Consider the following 19,578-nt stretch of genomic DNA (forward strand, 5'->3'; position numbering starts at 1 on the left):
GGGCAAGTCTGGCAATTGAGGCTTATATGCCATCCTGAGCTAAGGAATGGGCTAGGGACCTGGGGCTTCAAAGGGGAGGAGGGTGATTCACAGACCGAAGGATGCAGGACAAAAACAGGTGTTTGATAATTAGCTGTTTGCTCTGCCCTACAGATGGGTCATTCACATGAAAAGTTATTTGCGGTAATAACTCTCTTTCTGGACCAGCCTCCATATCTAAATTCTTTTTGGTAGTTAAGGGAAAGGTAAAAGTTTTTCTTGAATCTGCTGACTCTTGATAGCCTTTAGCTCAAAACAATCCACATGCCAAAGTGGCACACTGTAGGCCAAGCTATTCTCACTGTGACAGCTTTTATCTCCAACAAAAATTAAGTATAGCATATATATATTTATATCTCTTTATATGTCTCCATTAAAATTACATCAAATAATACTTAATGACATGAAATCATGGCAATTCATAATGACAATAATTTATAATGTAATGGTAATTTAAAAATAATAGAAACAGCATGGACAATATAGTCCCAATTTCACAAAATGTATATATTCATTTTGTTCAAGTCTAAATGGATATACATGAAGAAATTAATGGTAATTCCTAGGTAGTAGGATTATGGTTATTGTTTCTTTTCTCTCTCTCTTTTTGTATTTTTCTAAATTTTTTCAATAAATATGTGCTTTGTAAATGACTTCTTTAAAAACATAAAATAAAAGATTCCTGTGAAATATGCCCTCATAATTGCTGCTTTAAACAACTCCCTGCTCAAAGAATCTTACTGGCTGGTTTGCATTACAAGGAGGGATGACTGTTTGCTTTTTAAGCTGATTAATGAGGCCATTGCTTCTGACAAAACCCAGGGGTGAATTTTGTCTGGCCTAAAAGGAAGAGGAGCCTTGCTAAGAGGTGAAAGGTTAACACTGAAGCCAGATGAAAAATTTTGGCTGGAGCCTTAAGTTGGAATCACAGACCCTGCATTGTGTTAGATGATTTTCTAATTTCTAGTATGTTCTTGAAAGGGGAATTTTTTTTCTCTTGAACATTCAGTTAAGCACTCTTTCTTTTTCCCAGTAACTAAGTTCTTATGACGATGCCAGTGCATAGTTGAAAACAGCAGCAAATAAGCCTCCTTGGGCATACCACTCTGGTGGTTTCTAAGACGTCAGTGGGCTGACACGGCCATGAGAAAAGCTCGTGTCCTTTGGTTTTGAAGTGCACCAAGAGGAATCATTTATACTGAGTACTGTGTGAAGATAGCACTCTTTTCCTGGCTGAAAATATGTGATCAAATGTGAAGTTGAGCTTTAGAAATATTCATTTCATGGTGGCTTGATGGAAACATTAAAAGGTGGAGGAGTTGAAGCTGGGGTGGGCGGGGAGAGTGGTGATTTAGCCCAGGGTGAGAGGGCCTTTGGTTAATGAAAGCTTCCCAGGGAGCCTTGAGAAAGGCCTGGAGAGCAGGCCTTCATACCAAGGGATCTTCAGTAGAGTCCAAGGGTGGGCTTTCACACTGGGCTCTAGGAGTCCACAGGGAGTGGTTCAGTTGAAAATGAGAGGAATTACTTTGAAGCCAGCCTTTGTGTGAAATACCAGACAAATCATGGGGTGGTAGCTTACTTTGAAATGTGTTAAAAAATAATAATAAAAGGTGGGTGGGTGGATGGTTGGAAGGACAGATGTGTGATAAAGCGAATAGAGTGAAAATGCTAACAATTATAAAATGTGGGTGGTAGGTGTTTGCTGTAGAGTTCTCTGAATATTCCTGAAGGTTCGAAAATTTTCATAATGAAAATATAGGAGCAAAAAGAGCAACTAGTTGGCAAAACCTAAACTTGTGGGCATTCACAGAAAAAACTAGGTAACAAGGAAACCCCCGTGAATCCCAAAATACAAGAAGGGTGGGGACCAAAAAACCCCCAAACCTATAATTATTGACATGATAGCTGGCCAGTACTCATTAAAAAAAAAAAAAAGAAAAGAAAAAGAAAAGTGTGTGTGTGTGTGTGTGTGTGTGTGTGTGTGTGTGTGTGTTGCTTACTTCCATCCTCACAGGATTTGATTCATATAAGGAAATACATATAATGCAAAAAGGATTATGGGGCCCCTGGGTGGCTCAGTTGGTTAAGCATCTGACTTTGGCTTAGGTCATGATCTCACAGTTCGTGGGTTTGAGCCCTGTGTCAGACTCTGCTGTCAGCTCAGAGACTGGAGCCTGCATTGTTCAGATTCTGTGTCTCCTTCTCTCTCTGTTCCTCCTCCACTCACACTCTGTCTGTCTGTCTGTCTCTCTGTCTCTCAAAAATAAAACATTAAAAAAAAATTTTAATGTTGGAAGGAAGCTTTGTGAATGGAAAGGGAAGACAAGATCACCCTTCAAAGTATATCCCACATGCTTCTGAAGGAGCTGCTAGGGGAAGACTGCAGGAAACTCATTTTATCTGATTACTGCTTTTACCTTCTCCCAATGAAAGCCAAGGAGCAATCAAAGAGGATTTAGGAAAAGGAGAGGAGTGTGGTGAAAAGTACTTCTTTCTGAAGGAAAACCTCTTCAAATGATATCTGCAGCATTTTCTGAATGGTCTTGGTCAGATGGCTCCTTCTTGGGCAGAAGTGTATTGAAATAAATTAAGGAGGAAGGTATGAGTTCCAAGAAATCCCCAGGTCATTTGGATTAGAGAAGGAACAGTACCAATTTGAGAGCTCCCTTGGTTTAGGGACATCTGGGCCTGCATTATCGTAACCACGTGGGGTAAGAATGACCCAACAAGAACCTCATCCAAGTTCTAAGGCTCCATCATTAACCAGTTGGATGTGACACCAGTGTGGGAATTTGGAATGAAATCAAGAGGTACCAGTCAGGGCCCCGAGCCCTGGGTTTGAATGATGGCTTCGCTCCAGCAGAGCTCTAAAGCAGAGCTTATGACGCCAGGTCTTTGCGATGGGCAGACAAACTGGGGGCTCTGTGCACGACAGATGGCAGGCTAAGAAGAAAGTTTTTTCCTTTCTCCTTTAATCCTCTGTCCTGATAATGAACCTATTACTGTACCTCAGTTCTTAAAGAAATAATAAAAGTAGTTGATAATTTTTCTCAGTTTGAGGGAAAAGTTTCACTCTTCAATTTAAAATAACTTAACATTTAATTTCTTTTCAACATTTTTATACAATTTTATCTTTGCGGGGGGGTGGGTTCTAGTCTTTACCCTTTTGTCAAGAGACTTGCATCCTGTGTGACTGTTAGGGCTTTGAGCAAGTTTAAGAGCCAATTCTATAGTATATGTTTTACTTATTATCTGTGTATCTTTTTGTTTTCGGTTTAGAGGATGAAGGAGAACAAAACTATGTGGTCTACTCAGCTCAAGAAGAGTTATGGCGTCCTTTGTACTTCTTTGAGGGAGAGTGGCCTGGATTGATCTGGAATTATAGTGCTATTAAAGAATTTAATCAAATTGTTCAATAATAACAATAGGGAAACTGCAATGGCAGTGTTAAAGGGCCTCGCATTATTAAATCCGAATTTAGCAACTCCATCTTTATGGGAACATTTCCAGGTTGTTGCTCAATCATTTAGAACTTGTTTAAGTGGCTAAAATACCAGTTTGGTTTTTAGGAATGAAGTGAAAGCTTTAGATTCGTATTAGTTCTAAGGAGGATGAGAATTGTGTACTAGGTCATCTCCATCTCAGTTCAGATCAATATTAATAGCTTTCATTTATCGAGTACCTATTATATACTAGAAGGCAACGTTTTACAATCGCTGCCATTTCATTGAATCCTTGTGATGACCCCATTAACTAGTTAGAATCATTATCCCGATTTTACAGATGAGAAAAAATCCAGTGTCTGATCCAGGTCATCTCATGGGATAAGTGTTCCTGATTTCCTCACAGCACACTGGCCACTTGCTACTCCTTTACCCCCCTTTAATTTTTATAAACTCATCACCACTAGGCACATTACATAATTATGTAATTTATTACATATTCAATCTATCATGAATATAATAGAAATACTGGTTTGTTGCAGATCCCTCCTCACCAATGATGTGCCGGAGCTGGTGTGAGATGGAGTGCCCTTCCCGTCTCTGTGTTTAGTCATGTCAAGTTGGTGGCCTGAAATGGGCTCTGATGGTAGTATTTACACCATGGAAATTGGCAAATGCTATGGCTCCCCAGGCCCCACTCCCCTAGGGCCGGGGGCTAAACATATGCCAGCAGACCACCACTCCTTACCCCTCAGTAGATGGAAGCATCATGAGAGTAAAGATTTTGTTTTGTTCATTGCTCTATCTCTGCTGCCCAGAAATGTGCCTGGCACACAGTAGGTGCTCAGTAAACATTTGTCGAATGAATAAAAAGTGGAGAGCACTTTTTTTTTTTTTCAGCGTTTATTTATTTTTGGGACAGAGAGAGACAGAGCATGAACGGGGGAGGGGCAGAGAGAGAGGGAGACACAGAATCGGAAACAGGCTCCAGGCTCTGAGCCATCAGCCCAGAGCCTGACGCGGGGCTCGAACTCACAGACCGCAAGATCGTGACCTGGCTGAAGTCGGACGCTTAACCGACTGCGCCACCCAGGCGCCCCAGAGCACTTTTAAATCATACAGACCTGGGTGCAATTCTCTGCCCTCGTGTGGATTTTTCACAAGACACCGAATCTCTCTGAAGCTATAAAATAGGAGTTGAAATCCCTGAGTCTTCAGTTGAGGGTAAAACATCCCAAAGCCAGGAGTAAAAAAAATAATATTGTAGCATTACAAGCCAAGTCAATCCCTGAATACTCTTTAGCTTTGGAGTCTGCAGTTTGTCACAGCTTTGGCTACCATAGCTTTGAGGTCTAAGGAAACTCTGAGGTCTAAGGAAAATAACGTGGTAAAGGCTTAGTGCCATACCTGACGTCTGGAAGACATTCCATTAACGACATCCCTTTCTCCTGTTCATTGATTCTGTCAACATTTCAGTCTGTTCCTGTGTCTTTTCTTCCAAATTCCCCATGAATAAAATTGCCCAGTCTACTGTAGCTTTTTCTCGTGCCGTGAAACCATGCTATTAACTTTCTAATGTGCTCTCCTGTGGGGCTTCAGACCTTAGATAGGTTAAATGTTTCAACCTTTTAAAAAGTGGCATTAAGTAGGCAGTTTGCTGCTGAGAAAAAAGCGCAGGTGTGGAAAAGTGATTCCCAGTCTCCAGTTGGGAGCCAACCTCACTTCCACTGTTAGCTTGTCCAGTCTTGGGTCTGATCATCTTCAGCTGTTTTCAGTTAAAATCAGGCTTCCTCACTTCTGGCCATCCCACTGGTTTGTGCTTGAAGAGATTTCTGGAAGGTACTATCCTGATTCTACCCTGTGGGCACCCTGCCAGGTTCTCAGAAGCCCTGAAGCCTGAAGCTCTGGGAGCCCTGAAGAGCCAGATCTGACTGAGGGAGATGGGTGTCTTTTGAATATTTTTCCCCACGTGGGGCATGAAGAACCCTGCAGTTTGAGGAAGAGCCAGTCTTTCCATTTACTGAGCAAGCCAATTGCTAAAAACAAGAGACTAGACATTATCCTGCCCTTCAGAGACCCATCTCTGGAAGGTTTGGCTGAGATAGCCATCATGACACAGAAAAATAACAAAAACTCGCAGGCCAGCAAAAACTGAGAAGGACTGACAAATGGCAGAATCTCAGAGGCCTCAACCAATGACAGTGATGAGGCAGACAGTGCTGGTCTCAGGGAGCCTTTCTGGGACGTTGCTTATGACACAAAGGGTCCACCAAGAGGAGGTCACCACCCCCCCATCCCTGCCTGAAAAAAAGTGAGAAAGTAATTTATACCTTTTTCATCGTTAGTTTCTGACTCATGCACTCAAAGCAAATTCCAACTGGGTAGCCTTTCTTTGCCATCCTCAGTTACTGGCCTCGTATGTGGGCCCTTGTAGAGCCATCTCTTTGGGTTCTTTTCCCCCATTGCCAAGTAGAGAAAGAAAACATCAGACTATGACCAGATGGGAAATAGGGGGAAACTGGCATGAATTCAGCGCATTCTAGTAAATCTACTCCCCAAAAGCAAAGTGCTACAGGCAAGGTGCCCTGACAGCTGTACATGCTGGCAGACAGGATGCTTCCGATCTTGGATTGATTGAGAGTCTCAGAGGAGGAGGTGAACCTCACTAGAGTGAAGGTTCTGAGCTGGCTGGGAGCTATGCCCTCAGCCAGTCCCCTTCCATAGTAGGTCTGAGGAGGAGATTCATCCTTTACACAGAGGGGCAGAAAACAGAACCACTGTCAGTCTGCTCATAATGTCTGTTGAAAATCAATCACCGGTCAGGACAAACTTCTCCTTATTTATGGATGAATAAGACAAAAAAGGACTTTGTGGAGAAGTCCGGCAGAACAGAACAAAGACAGCAGCTTCGGAAGACCCAGAAAATCATCTATAGCAGGCCACAAAATACAGTTTTGGGGAAATGTGTGGCATCCTTAGCATACTCCAAAAAGACATGGCCTCTCTCGAACAGGGGCAGAAAAATATAAGGAAAGTATGTGTTGATGGGAAAGGGCAACAGAAATAAAGTTTTAAAAAGTGATGGAGTAAATAAGGAAAGGGTTTTGAGGAAACAAAATCCAACAACAGGAGTATAAAGAGTATGAATGTGTGGTAGGCTGCATAATGACTCCCAAAAGATATCCATATCCTAATTCCTGGAACCTGTAAATGTTATTACCTTATGGGGCAAAAGAAGACTTTCCAGATGTGATTAAGTTAAGGATCTTGAAAGATGGGGAGATTACACTGAATTGTCCTAAGTGCAGTCACAAATGTCCTTAAGAGACAAGCAGGGGGACATTTGATAGAAGAGAAGGCATTATGGTCATGGAGATGGAGACACATCACGGACGCTGGCGACCATCGGAAGCTGCAAGAGGCAAAGAATACATGCCCCTCTAGAGCCTCCAGAGGGATTGGGGCTGCTCTGACCCCTTGATTTCTGTTTAGTAATACTGATTTGAGATTTCTGGCCTCCAGAACGGTGAGAGAAGAAATGTGTGTGGTGTTAAGTCACTAACTTTGTGACAATTTGTTAGAGCAGCCCCAGAAAACTAATACAAGTGCTATGGGAAATCAAATCAGTGATGTGAGTTATGGGGGGGGGGAAACTTTGAGAAATCATTCTGGAAAATACAAGAAAGAAAAAGAAAAAGAAGAGACAAGGTTATAGATGTAGAAAACCAAACCGATAGCCCATATTCAGATTGTTGGTGTTGGTGATTACAGAGATCAGTGATCTGGCATCAGCTACCTTCCAGAGCTACGTAGAGACTGGGTGTGAGAATTAGGCGCTGGCTCACCACATTCTGAACATTGTCATGGAAAAGAGGCCCCCATCTGGGCATAGCCTGGGAAACACAGGGAATAACAAGGATGAAGGGGGATGGGGAAGTTAACAAGAATCCAAACAGGGAAAAGGGTAACAAAAATCAGGTTGACTTTAGGCTTGTTCTTTGTAATAGAGAATCTATGTCTATGGAAGCTGTTGGAAGATTAGAACACTGAGAGTTTTGTTTTGTCTTGTTTTGAATTCACGTATTTTCCCAGCCCCTCTATCACTCCTCCCCAGGTGGGTTCTGTAAATAGGACACATTAAAAGTTCTTCTGATTATCAAGTAAGTTTGCAAACCATCTATGCAGTTTGGGTAGTTATGTTGTAACCCAACAATTTCACACTCAGCTGAGTTGTCTTTTCTGTATGAAGCTGATCAGAAAGACATTCTCGGACATGCAGGGGCTTGGAAAACATTTAAACATGTTCCTTTATTATTTTTTTAAGTTTATTTTTTATTTTAGAAAGAGAAGAGCATGAGTGGGAGAGAGGGGCAGAAGGAGAGAGAGAGAGAGAAGGAGAGAGAGAGAGAGAGCGTGCGCGCATCCAAAGCAGGCTGCATGCTCAGTGCAGAGCCCAACGTGGGCTTGATCCCACAACCCTGCGATCATGACCTGAGCCTAAATCAAGAGCCAAACGCTCAATTGACTGAGCCACCCAGAGGCTCCTACTTTAAAATTTACTTTAAAGATATGTTGTAGAAGTTCGGGAGATAAAATACTGCTCAGGAAGAGGTAGCACAAGCCCAGGAATCAGTGGACGTAGAGAGCAATTTAAATTATTATTTTAAGTCTGGTTATCAAACAAATATGAGTGTCAGAAATTGTCCTTAAGAAGAGCTATAGAATGGAACAATGACAAAGTGACCTTGCCTGAGAAGTAAACTGTAGCCTATTGTTAAATGACATCAAAAGGAGAGCAGGAGATAAAGGTTTGTTGCGCTTGTCTGGAAATGGGTTGGTAGCACAAAAAAGCTGTTTCTTTCTTTATTCTGATCTTTAGAGGAGTATTAATAGCTAAAGAAAGGCTCTGAACAATATTAGTACCAATATCCACCACTGATGGTAGTTTACCCTGAGCTAAGCAGTGTGCTAAATACTTCTCCTGTGTCATCTCTGGTCAAGGTCACAGGGGTGGATGCCAGGCCCCTTCCCTGCCTCCCACTTACTATTCTTAAAGTTCCTTAAGCTTGTACACCAGGGAGACTGACTGCAGAGCCCTTCCCTAATCCCCCACACTAATATGAAAATTTAAAGGTACACACTGGGAGATCCAAAAAAAAAAAAAAAGTTTTAGAACTACTCAAACCTAGGAAGTAAAAAAGGATCATAAAATAGACCCTGCAAAAATTATCAAGAGATTTTAAAAAGCAGAAAATGTACAGGGTGCTTCCTTTAACTTCAGTGCAGTAGAATTATAGAAAATACAAAATGATAAAATTTGAATCCCAATTACTTAGAGATAGAAAAATACAATCCAAAGAACCGTGGGCTCCAATAAGAGACCCAAATTGCAACTGTAGATTTGGTGGAAGGTAACAAGGAAGGTACATAATGAAATTTGAAACAAAGACGAATATTTACATAGAGACAAATTCATGGCTTTTATATAAGAAATATGAATACCCCACTCAAGAAGGTAAATAAAGAAACAAAAGAAGACAGTAGACATTTGGAGAAAGGAATTAATGAAGGTAAATGTTGACCTACTTAATTAGGAAAAAAAAAAAAGGTAGGATTGATGAATCCTGGAGGTATTTTTTCCAGAAGACCAACAAAGTAGACTGATTTCTCACAAATCTAAGTTTTTAAATGAGAAAAAAATATTTACATGCATTAAAGAACCAGGAAGAGGACATAAGCACAGAAGCAGAGGTTGTTTTTAAGTTAAGAGTGATGGTTGGTACCATTCTGTGCTCAAAATCTGAAAATCTGAATGGTTTGGTCAATATTCTAAGAAATTTGTAAGAAATAGAAATTACTGTAATTGATTCAAGCAGTTGAAAACGTAAATAGCACAGAAACCATGAGACTGTCATCAGAGAAGTTTCCTGCCCACCGTTTGGCAGACCACTTTTTTCAGACCTGCCAAGAACAGCTACCCAAGCTAAATACCACATAGATTGATCTGGTGCTGATGTTCTAGTTCAGCGCCTGGCTTTGGAAAGGAAGGATGAGATGGCGAGCAGGTGCTTGGCGGCGACGGGAGATGCTGAAGAGGACATATCTGAGAAAAGCAGTGCCTTCCCTGAGAGCCTGCCTTCTCCCTGCGGCCTGTTCTCACTAATATCCAGAGGCGGATGTCTGCTGTGTTTGCCCAGCCCTGAGCTAATCGTGGAAGAAAATAAAGCATCAGGGAAAACAAGTCTGCATCTAACATCCATGGCCTCTTCTAAAATTTGATGACCAAGAGAGAGCTCTCCCTTACTTTGTTCAGGGGAAGTTAGTGTGGAGCCTTCCTTCAAAGAAAAAGGAGAAGCATTCAGACAACTGGGTTGACATAGTTTCTGTTCCTAAGTGGCTCCCATGTCCTATGGGGGGACATGTGGATAGTGAGTCGTCATTACCTGTGGCCACTGGCTGCGATTCCACCTCCTCTCCCGATTCTGCTCTCGGGACCCCTGTCCCTTGCTGGAAGGCTGCCTGCAGTGTCCTTTCTGCTGTCACGGAGATTCAGATGCTGAAGACGCAAGCGGAAACCCCTCCTTCACTTGTCTGGCTCCCTGTCCCAGAGACAATTTGGGCTGGTATGCCGGGTGCAGAGCTCAGGTCTCGCTGCCTCCACTCTTGTCCCCACCCTGACCTGACCCGATCCCAAGTCATTCACAGCAGAGCCATTTTTATACCTTTATTGGGCATCTTGAGTGTCTTGGGCCCCCTACAACACCACTGCCCTAGCTCATCCCAGGGGCACCTGGTTGGCTCAGTCAATTAAGCAACTGACTGTTGATATTGGCTCAGGTGGTGATCTCACAGTGGTGGGATTGAGGCCCAAGTCGGGCTCTGCACTGAGCATGGAGCCTGCTTGGAATTCTCTCTCTCCCTCTGCCCCTCCTCTGCTTGTGCTCTGTCTCTCTCTCTCTCTCTCAAACTAAAAAAAAAAAAAAAAAAAAAAAAAGGTGCGGTCCAAACTCCTTAATGTGGCTTAACAAACCCTCTACGCAGACCTGGCCTCACTTGTTTCTGCAGAATCATCTTTCAGCATCTATCCCACCCTCCCTGCCCCTGTGTTCCCTGGTCTGTGTTCAGTCTTGGGGTGGCGGTGGGCCATGTTCACTCTGTCCCCCGGTTCCTTGGCTCATGCTTTTCCTCCCACTCGACCTCTCAGCCTTGCAAGCCTGTAGGCGTTGGTCTAGAAGTCACTTCCCAGGGACCTGCCAGCTTTGTGTAGTGCCCTTCCAAAGGGCCTTATGGCATCCTTGAGAGTGCTTGTCTCGTGGCTGATGTACATACCTGGTTCCTCCATTACACTCAGGAGTTTGAAGGCAGATGGTGTGCTTGCTCATCACGGAATCCCCAGCGCCCAATAGTGCCTGGTGCATAATACATAACCCTTAAATATTTTATCCATGTGGTGGGTGGATGGCTCCACCATATTATATATCCATCCTGTATGCATTTATCGAATGCTGCTGTGTCTCGTGCACTATTATGTGTCACTTCACAAATGCAGTGGAAACTCCGTGCCAAAATCCTCAGAGAAAGGGAGCTGGAGTGAATTCTTGATTCTGATGCCCCTTCAGGCTATAATCTGTTCTGGCTGCATGAGTTTCTGCATAGTTGGGAGCTGTCCTTTAAGTGTTTTTATAGCACCCATAGAGCTATCTGTCTTTTATCTTATCTGCCTCTTATCTGCCTTTTCGGGGCCATCAAGGTTCATTCTGCAGTCCTAAGCCACCCGAGACTGCAGAGGTGCCCTCCAGCTTCTGTCTCTTCAACTTTCCGGCTTTTCTTCCCTGTTTTTGGTGTCACCTGGCACTTTCCCCATTGCCACCTCTAGTTCCTTGATAGACCTCACTGTACCAGGCTCTATCCAACTGAATAAGACCTTGCCCTCAATTACCTTACTCCTCGTAGCTTAGTTAAACAAACATTAATTGCATGCATTCTAGGTCTAAGTGTCGTCCATTTAGACTTCAGAACTTGTCCATAAAGTTGTCATTTTTCTAAGTAAATCGCCACTGCCAGCTGCATTTGTTATTTACCTCTGTTCTCAATGGAGTGCAGAAAAAGAAATTGTATGTCATTCCATCTGATGGGAGCCCTGCTGTTTTCAGAGGATGCTGGCCAAGCCCCAGGCAGCCCAACAGATATGTCCTCTTTAGTCCAGCTCTGCCGGTCCACAGAAGCAGGAGAGTCTCAGGGGCACATCTCCCCAGCACATGCCCAAGCAGAATCCTAGCCTCTTTGAGGGCAGAGACAGTATGTGTTCATCTCTGTCACCGTGGTGCCTGGCAGTTTCTGAAATATAGGAGGTATTCAATATACATTCATGGAAGTAGCAAAAGGACAGAAGGAGGGAGAGGAGGAAGAAGGGAGAGAGGGAGGGAGGAATAAAACAGACTGAGAGGGGCACCTGGGTGGCTCAGTCGGTTAAGCATCTGACTTCAGCTCCGGTCATGATCTTGGGATTCATGGGTTAGAGCCCAGTGTCAGGCTCTGTGCTGACAGCTTGGAGCTTGGAGTCTGCTCCTGATTCTGTATCTCCCTCTCTCTGCCCCTTCCAAATAATAAACATTAAGAAAAATTAAAAAAAAAAAAACAGACTGAGAGATGAGGCTAAGAAATGCCAGTTGGAGGATTTGGTAAAAGGGTTTGTTGCTCCTTGGTATGAGTGACATTTCATCCCAGGGACTATCTGATGTGTTAGAAGAATCTGATACCATAAATACTGAAATAAATACCCCAAACTTGGAGAGTTTCCAATAAAGTAAGAAAAAACATTAGGAATAGTTATATAACAGGAAGCATCTCATATACTCTTAAAGACTACAGCTCTAAGGAGGAAAAAAGCCCCACAGCTCCCTGAAGAAATCCCATGTTACAAGCCGCTGTAGCATTCACTTACTAGCATGTGTTCTTTCCATTTTGAAACTCAAGCCGTATGGATTTGAGTGTCCTTTCACCTTCTCTCCATCTTTTCTCCCCCTGCCCGTAAAGCAATCTCATCTCACGGTGCTGCGTTTTAGTAGTGTGGGGATGCCCCTGTTTTTTTCTGACCCGTCCATATGTTAATACCCTTTGGTATTAGTTTTAGAGTAGATGTTAAATCAGTGTAATCTCATGTGCCAACCTGAGTAGATTGGTTGTGCTTCACTGGAGTGTTGAGAAGGATCCTGAACCTGTGTCTAAGTTAAATGGGGCAGAGTTTATGGAAAGAGGTGGAGAGGGTTGGGGAGGGGCGAAAGGCATGCCACATATTTGCCACCCCCATTCAAGAGCAAAGGAAGGCAATGAGAACAGGAATCCTTCAGGCTTTGACTTAAATGAGAATCCATTGATTTTTTTTTTTTTTTTTTTTTTGAGCGAGAGTGGCGGGGGAGGGGCAGAGGGAGAGAGAGAGAATCTTAAGCAGGCTCCACACTCATTGCAGAGCCCAATGCAGGACTTGATCCCATGACCCTGGGATTATGACCTGAGCTGAAATCAAGAGTTGGACACTCAACTGACTGAGCCACCCAGGTGCCCCTGTTTTAATTTCATTTTCCTGTAGAGCCTGAAACTGTTGATTTTCAGCTCATGTTCTACAGTTGCTTGAGGGCAGTATCTTTGCAAGCAGAGAGGAAAAGAGAGCTGAAGATCTTAACAGTGTTTAAACCTTTCCTCTACTTGGTGGATGTCTGATATCTGATCTGGAGTCAGACTTCATAGCCAGGGATAAGGGCAGGAACAAGAGACCACTGAAAAATTTCCTCTGGTAGAAATATTTTCCAGTGCTTATTTCAGAAGCAATTTAAGCTTCTGAAACTTGAGCTGCAACTGGAAATCCCTAACCCAGCATGTAAGTCGCCATCCAAATTGGTGGCCTGGAATTTAGATTCATGTGTTGGGAATCAGAATGTGCTGAGGAGTAGCCAGTGACTTTGACCGGCCACCAGGCACGTCCCATTGATGGCAGGCATTTGCACAGGAATGTTGTGCCTGTCACCAAGGGAAAACACACACAGTATTCTTGTTTGAGGCATTCTGTTTCAGAGGGAGAAACTAAGGCCTGGCCAGTAGATCCAAGCTGGAATGGGTCAGCTGTAATATCGACTGGGCCCTGCTAGTCGGTCAGTGAATGTTCCTTGAGTGCTTTCCACGTGCCAGTGATAGACATTGCAAATGTAGTAGTGAGAAAACCCTCGAGCCCCCAGGTGCCAGGAGCTTCCATGCTGCTTGGAAAGAGACAAGCAAGAGCACCCCAAGAAATAAATGCTTTAAGAGATCAGCAAGTGCACTGAAGAAAATAAAATGTGATCGTCAGGGACACTGCTTGACCTCGGTGTCCAGAGAATGCTGCTTAGAGGACATGGCCTTCACATCTGGCCTGGAATGACACAATATGCCAGCGTCAGTGTTGGAAAGATCTTGCGCAAGACCCAAGCCAGACAAACAACAAAACTAATGTCCAAGAGATGAAGGAGAGTCAGTGTGGTTGGAGCAGAGGGAATGCCCAGAGTCCTCTGAGCTCCTATATTTGCTAAATTGTTAGCAGTGGTCACAGTGTCTTATAAGCTTTAAAACTTTTATTGTGCTTCTTGGAGTTGCTTTTATGTAAACCATTGCATTTGGTTGGATGTGCTTGCTTAGTCATATGGAGATACTGTAAAGAATTCTGGGGGTGCCTGGGTGGCTCAGTCAGTTAAGCATCCGACTTCAGCTCAGGTCATGATCTCACAGCTCCTGGGTTTGAGCCCCGCATCGGGCCTCTGTGCTGACAGCTCAGAGCCTGGAGCCTGCTTCAGGTTCTGTGTCTCCCTCGCTCTCTGCCCCATCCCCCACTTGCACTCTCTATTTCTCTGTCTCTCAAAAATGAATAAATGTTAAAAAAAAACTTTTTTAAAAAGAATTCTGTAAATTAAGGTGAATCTTAACATGAGCATGACCCCCTTGGAGGGAGGCTCCTGGTACAGGTGGGCAGTGGGGACATTTCTACTCCGGAGAACCCGTGCAGGTTGGCTGGAGGTAGAGAACACAGTGGCCAGTGGCCATAAACAGATGAGCTCAGTGGGGAGGGAGCGTCATGTACCATCGGAAGCTGGCCCACTCCCTGAACAATCTCAGTGAGCTCTCATGCTTCCTTCCATGTACTGATGAGTCCATGTACTGATGAGTCCTTCCATGTGTCCACAGACATGTCAAAAGCAGCATGCCATGAGGGAAAGATATCTTCCCTGTAAATCCTGCATCCACTTCTGAATTCTCTCATCTGAGTTGCTGGCTACAGCTCTGGCCCCTAAACTGGAAACGGGCGGGTTGTGTACACTCCACACCCCTACTCTATGCTTGGTGCCTTTGCCTCTGCTGTCCCTCTGTGGGTCGCCTTTCTCCCGGGTCAAGGCTAGCCAGACCCTCCTCCAGGAAGCCTTCCTTGTTCTCTGCCAGGGCCAGGCTTCTCTCTGCATCTTGGCCTGTCTACTTGGTACCCTGCACATTGTATTCTGACTGTGGTCTGACTGTGGCCTCCAAGAGGCTGTGAGCTCCTCCTGGGCTGGGACCATGTCCCAGTCCTGGGTACCCTCGGCCACCCACATACTGTAGGGCTTGATCACTGTGTAGTAAACAGATGAGCAGCTGAGCCGTCCATGTTTATAAGCAGCGAATTTAGCTGTTGGCTTGTTATCATCAAAAGGACATCGAGGGAAGACTAATTCTAAACATGGGCAACTGTTTTCTTCTTTATATTCCTCTGAATTTGTTCATATTCCTTACATGAAGCCGCTATCATGATTTTTAGAATTTTTTTGGTGAAATGTACATAACATAAAATTTATTAATTTAACCATGTATAGGCATGCATCTCAGTACATTTATATCAACATGCAGCCATCACCGCCGTCGATCTTCAGAACTTTTTGGACATCCCCGACTGAAACCCTGTACCCACTAAACAACAGCTCCCCTTTCCCTCCTCCCCCATCCCTGGTAACCACCATTCTACTTTCTGTCTCTTTGAATTTGACTACTCTAGGTATCTGATATAAGTGGAATCATACAGTACTTGTCCTTCTGTGTCTGGCTTTTCATTTAGCATAATGTCTTCAAGGTTCCTCTATGTTATAGCATGGGCCAAAATTTCCTTCTTTTTAAGGCTGAATAATAATTCCATTGCATGCAGGGTCACCTGGGTAACTCAGTCAGTTGAGCATCTGACTTTGGCTTAGGTCATGATCTCAAAGTTCATGAGTTTGAGCCCCACAACAGGCTCACTGCTGTCAGCTCAGAGCCTACTTCGGATCTTTCTGCCCCTCCCCTGCTCACATTTGCTCTTAAAAATAGAATAAACATTAAAAAGAAATCCTATTGCATGTATATACCATATTTGTTTATCCATGCATCCATTGATGGACATTTCAGTTGTTTCTACCTTTTGGCTGTTGTGACTAATGCCTCTATGAACATGGGTGTGCAAGTATCTGTTCCAGTTCCTATTTTCAACTCTTTTGGGTATGTGCCCAGAAGTGAAATTTCTGGATCATATGATGAAATCAGCTGTACAATTTAGAAATATTTTTAATAGTTCTGAATTGGTTATTTCAACTCAAAGCAGAGGTTGATTTTAGATGGGACTAAGCAGAAATGCAGGCTGACATGTCAAACTTTTGTTCTCGGGACTTGGCTGATGCTTGGTGACGTGAAATGATTTGTTCTCAAGTGTGGTTTCCATTTTTTCTTACAGCATCAAGCTTCTAGCTGTGCAGGAACTACTTGACAGAGAGGCCCTGGAAAAGGTAAATACTTTGTTCTTTCTACCCCACGTTCACTAACTTAGAGCGGAGTGCCACACGCAGGAAAAATTCAGCTTCCTGTCACCAGGGACAGCACTTACTGCAGAGTGGCTCTGTTAGTTTGTGTTCTTAACAGTCAGAGAACCATGCAGAATTTTCACCAAAACTCCCCACATTGCTCACATCCTGTTACAAACTCAGCCTTGCAAGGCTCCTTCGGGGTTGTGTGACAGCAGGGACTCGCCATGCAGGCTTTCTGTTCCTCTAACACCGTGCAATGGGCCAGACTCCATGCTGGCCGCCGCACATCACTTCTGCTTGTGGCTGTTGCCATCTGGGCTTACGGACGGTAGAATGGAGGCCCAGCGAAGTTAGGTAACTTGCCCAAGGAAAATTAGCTAAGTGGCAGAGTAAAGATTTGAACCTCTTGGTTCCATTTCCGAAATCAGTGCTTCTGTTCGGCAGGCAAGTTCACAAGTTTGATCTTTCTAGGCTGTTTGTGAAGATTAGCAAATTCCCTCCCCACCTGAAACTTAGGTTTCACTGTGTTCTGGAAGAGATATGCAGTGTCTCAGCTTTCTGTGATCAAGCCAAGCACACATCTGGGGATCCTTTGCCAGTTAGGAGTTCAAGTTCTATGCACATGGTGGTGCAGGCTCTGGAAAACAGACTGGGCAAGGCCAAGAGCCAGCCCATGGGGCTCCCAACTCATACCAAGCGGCTCTCCTGGGGCACCTCAGACTCTTCCTCAGTATGTAGCTATGGGAAGTAATTAGAATCTATAATGTTAACATAAAAGAAAGTGGTTAGAGATATAAACAGTGAAGCAATATTATTGTAGTTATAGAATTTTAAATGTTTGGATTGGCGGTCAATCTGCTGTTTGGCATGAAAACAAAGTGTTTAAGCACCAAGCAGTGATGTGAGGGGAGGGGATGCTGAGCTCTGGCTCTGAATGTAACATTCCTTCAGCCTCATTTTCATCACAGGGATAATGCTGCCTGCCTGACCTCAGAGAGGCACCACGAGAACCAAATGAGTTGGTGTCGTGGAAGGGCTTTCTAAATGCCAAAGCACTCGACTCATATTAATTCTTAATTACTTGTATTAATTCTTTTTTTTTTTTTTAATTTTTTTTTTCAACGTTTATTTATTTTTGGGACAGAGAGAGACAGAGCATGAATGGGGGAGGGGCAGAGAGAGAGGGAGACACAGAATCGGAAACAGGCTCCAGGCTCTGAGCCATCAGCCCAGAGCCCGACGCGGGGCTGGAACTCACGGACCACGAGATCGTGACCTGGCTGAAGTCGGACGCCTAACCGACTGCGCCACCCAGGCACCCCTCTTGTATTAATTCTTAATAGACATCCAGCCATTAAAACGTATGAGGTCCAGCTCGAAAAGGCATCCTTGGGCCAAACGACAATGTTGGATGTGGATTGTAGATTAGATTAAAGTATTAGATCAACGTGAACTTTTCCCGGAGTCGATGACTAGTACGTGTAAGAGAATGGACTTATTCTTAGGAATTATACACGGGGGTATTTCGGAATCAAGGGGCGTGCTGTTTATAACTTATTCTCCAATGATTCAGAACAAAATAGTGGAGATCTATGTGTGCATATGTGAGCCAGAGGGAGAAAGAGGAAGCATAAATGATAACGCAAATGGGGCAGACTGCAGGCGGGTGGCCCTTCTGGGTGAAGGAGTATATGAAGATTCTTTGTATGTTCTTGAAACCTTGTAAAAGTGCGCTCTCCAAAAACAGTTTTTCTTCTCAGTGTTCTCTACAGTTTTTTGTTTGTTTGTTTGTTTTGCTCTTCAATTAGGGAAACTGCAGAAACCATCCGACAAAGCTCATAAACATGTGGAGTCCGTGTGCTAAGGTGTATCCGTATAGTAAAAACACAGGCAACGATTAGGTCTTTAATGCTGTGTTAATATTCAGTTTGGAGAAGCCGCACGGGCAAGCCAATTTGGGGTGCTAACTGCTTGTGGAATATAGCAGAGAAGGGGGTCAGGGCTTGCTGTGGGGGGTAGCAGTGCTGCCCTGAGGGTTAAGTGTTGAGGCTGCTGTGAAGAGGGGTGTATAATGTGCAGCTCAAGCAGCCTGGGCCCAGAGCCTGCCTCCTCCTTCCTCACTGGGGTGTCTTGGGTTAGTAACCCTCTTGTGCTTCAGTTTCTCAGTCTATAACGTGGAAATCTTTATAATCCCCAGTTCACAGAGGTTTTGAGAAGATGAAGTTACGTCAACGTGAAGGACTTAACTGTGTGCCCGGGGCTCAGTGATCCCCATAAGTTACTGGCTACACGCATTATTTCCCCATCTCCTCCTCCTTCCCGTTTCTCACCAAGGCTGATGATGGTTTTGAATTGTTCCCCTATCTCCATACATGACAAGTAGAAAGATTTACAAGATGGTCCAAATATGCACAGAGGCAGGGTGGGAGCCAAGTTCACTTAGTGTCCTTCTTCCTTCCTTCTTTCCTTTGTTCATTTGTTCATTCATTCATTTATACTACAGGCCTCTGTTGAGCTTTCTATGTGCCAGACAAGTAGGAAAGAAACATTGTAAGTTTATTTATTTTTGAGAGAGAGAGAGCCAGAGTGCCAGCCGAGGAGGGCAGAGGGAAGGAGACAGAATCTGAAGCAGGCTCCGGGCTCTGAGCTGTCAGCACAGAGCCCGACGCAGGGCTCGAGCCCACGAACTATGAGATCGTGATCTGAGCCAAAGTGGGACGCTTAACTGACTGAGCCACCCAGGTGCCCCCAAGTAGGAAACATTTTGAGGAAAGTCCAGAAACAGCCAGTTGACACGAGCTTGGTAGTCAGTGGCATTTTGAGTGACACATGGTATATTACCTGCCATGGTACTATCTTCTGCAGCAAGATTGGCCCAGTTCATATGCTGGAATAAGATACGTTCCCAAAGAGCCTTGTGACATATGGATTCTCATCCACCTGGATAAGTTAAAGAACCACCAAGAAGAGTTCTTAGTAAGCGGGAGAGCTTTGCTACTCCAAGTGTGATCTGTAGATCAGCAGTGTCTGAAGCTTATTAGAAAGGCAGAATCTCAGTCTCTACCCAGACACCGGAATCAGTCTGCATTCTTTTTTTTTAGTGTTTATTTATTTCTTTTGAGAGAGAGAGAGAGAGAGAGAGAGAAAGAGAGAGAGCGCACATGAACAGGGGGGAGGGGCAGAGAGAAGAGAGAGAATCCCAAGCAGTTTCTGTGCTATCAGTGTGGAGCCCGACATGGGGCTAGATCTCACAACTGTGGTACCATGAT

General features: G+C 44.1%; 1 protein-coding gene across 3 annotated transcripts in view; it reads left to right on the forward strand.

The window, feature by feature from the left end:
• The window catches only part of EEPD1 (endonuclease/exonuclease/phosphatase family domain containing 1), a 206,654-nt gene that overhangs the window by 146,631 nt on the left and 40,445 nt on the right, over positions 1–19,578 (forward strand). For all 3 annotated transcript variants that reach the window (XM_045495311.1, XM_045495312.1, XM_045495310.1), the window contains one exon: positions 16,240–16,291. In XM_045495311.1, coding sequence (XP_045351267.1) covers positions 16,240–16,291 — 52 coding nt within the window. The remainder of the gene's footprint in view (positions 1–16,239; positions 16,292–19,578) is intronic.

Source organism: Leopardus geoffroyi, chromosome A2 (assembly GCF_018350155.1).
Source record: "Leopardus geoffroyi isolate Oge1 chromosome A2, O.geoffroyi_Oge1_pat1.0, whole genome shotgun sequence".
Taxonomy (NCBI): Eukaryota; Metazoa; Chordata; class Mammalia; order Carnivora; family Felidae; genus Leopardus; species Leopardus geoffroyi.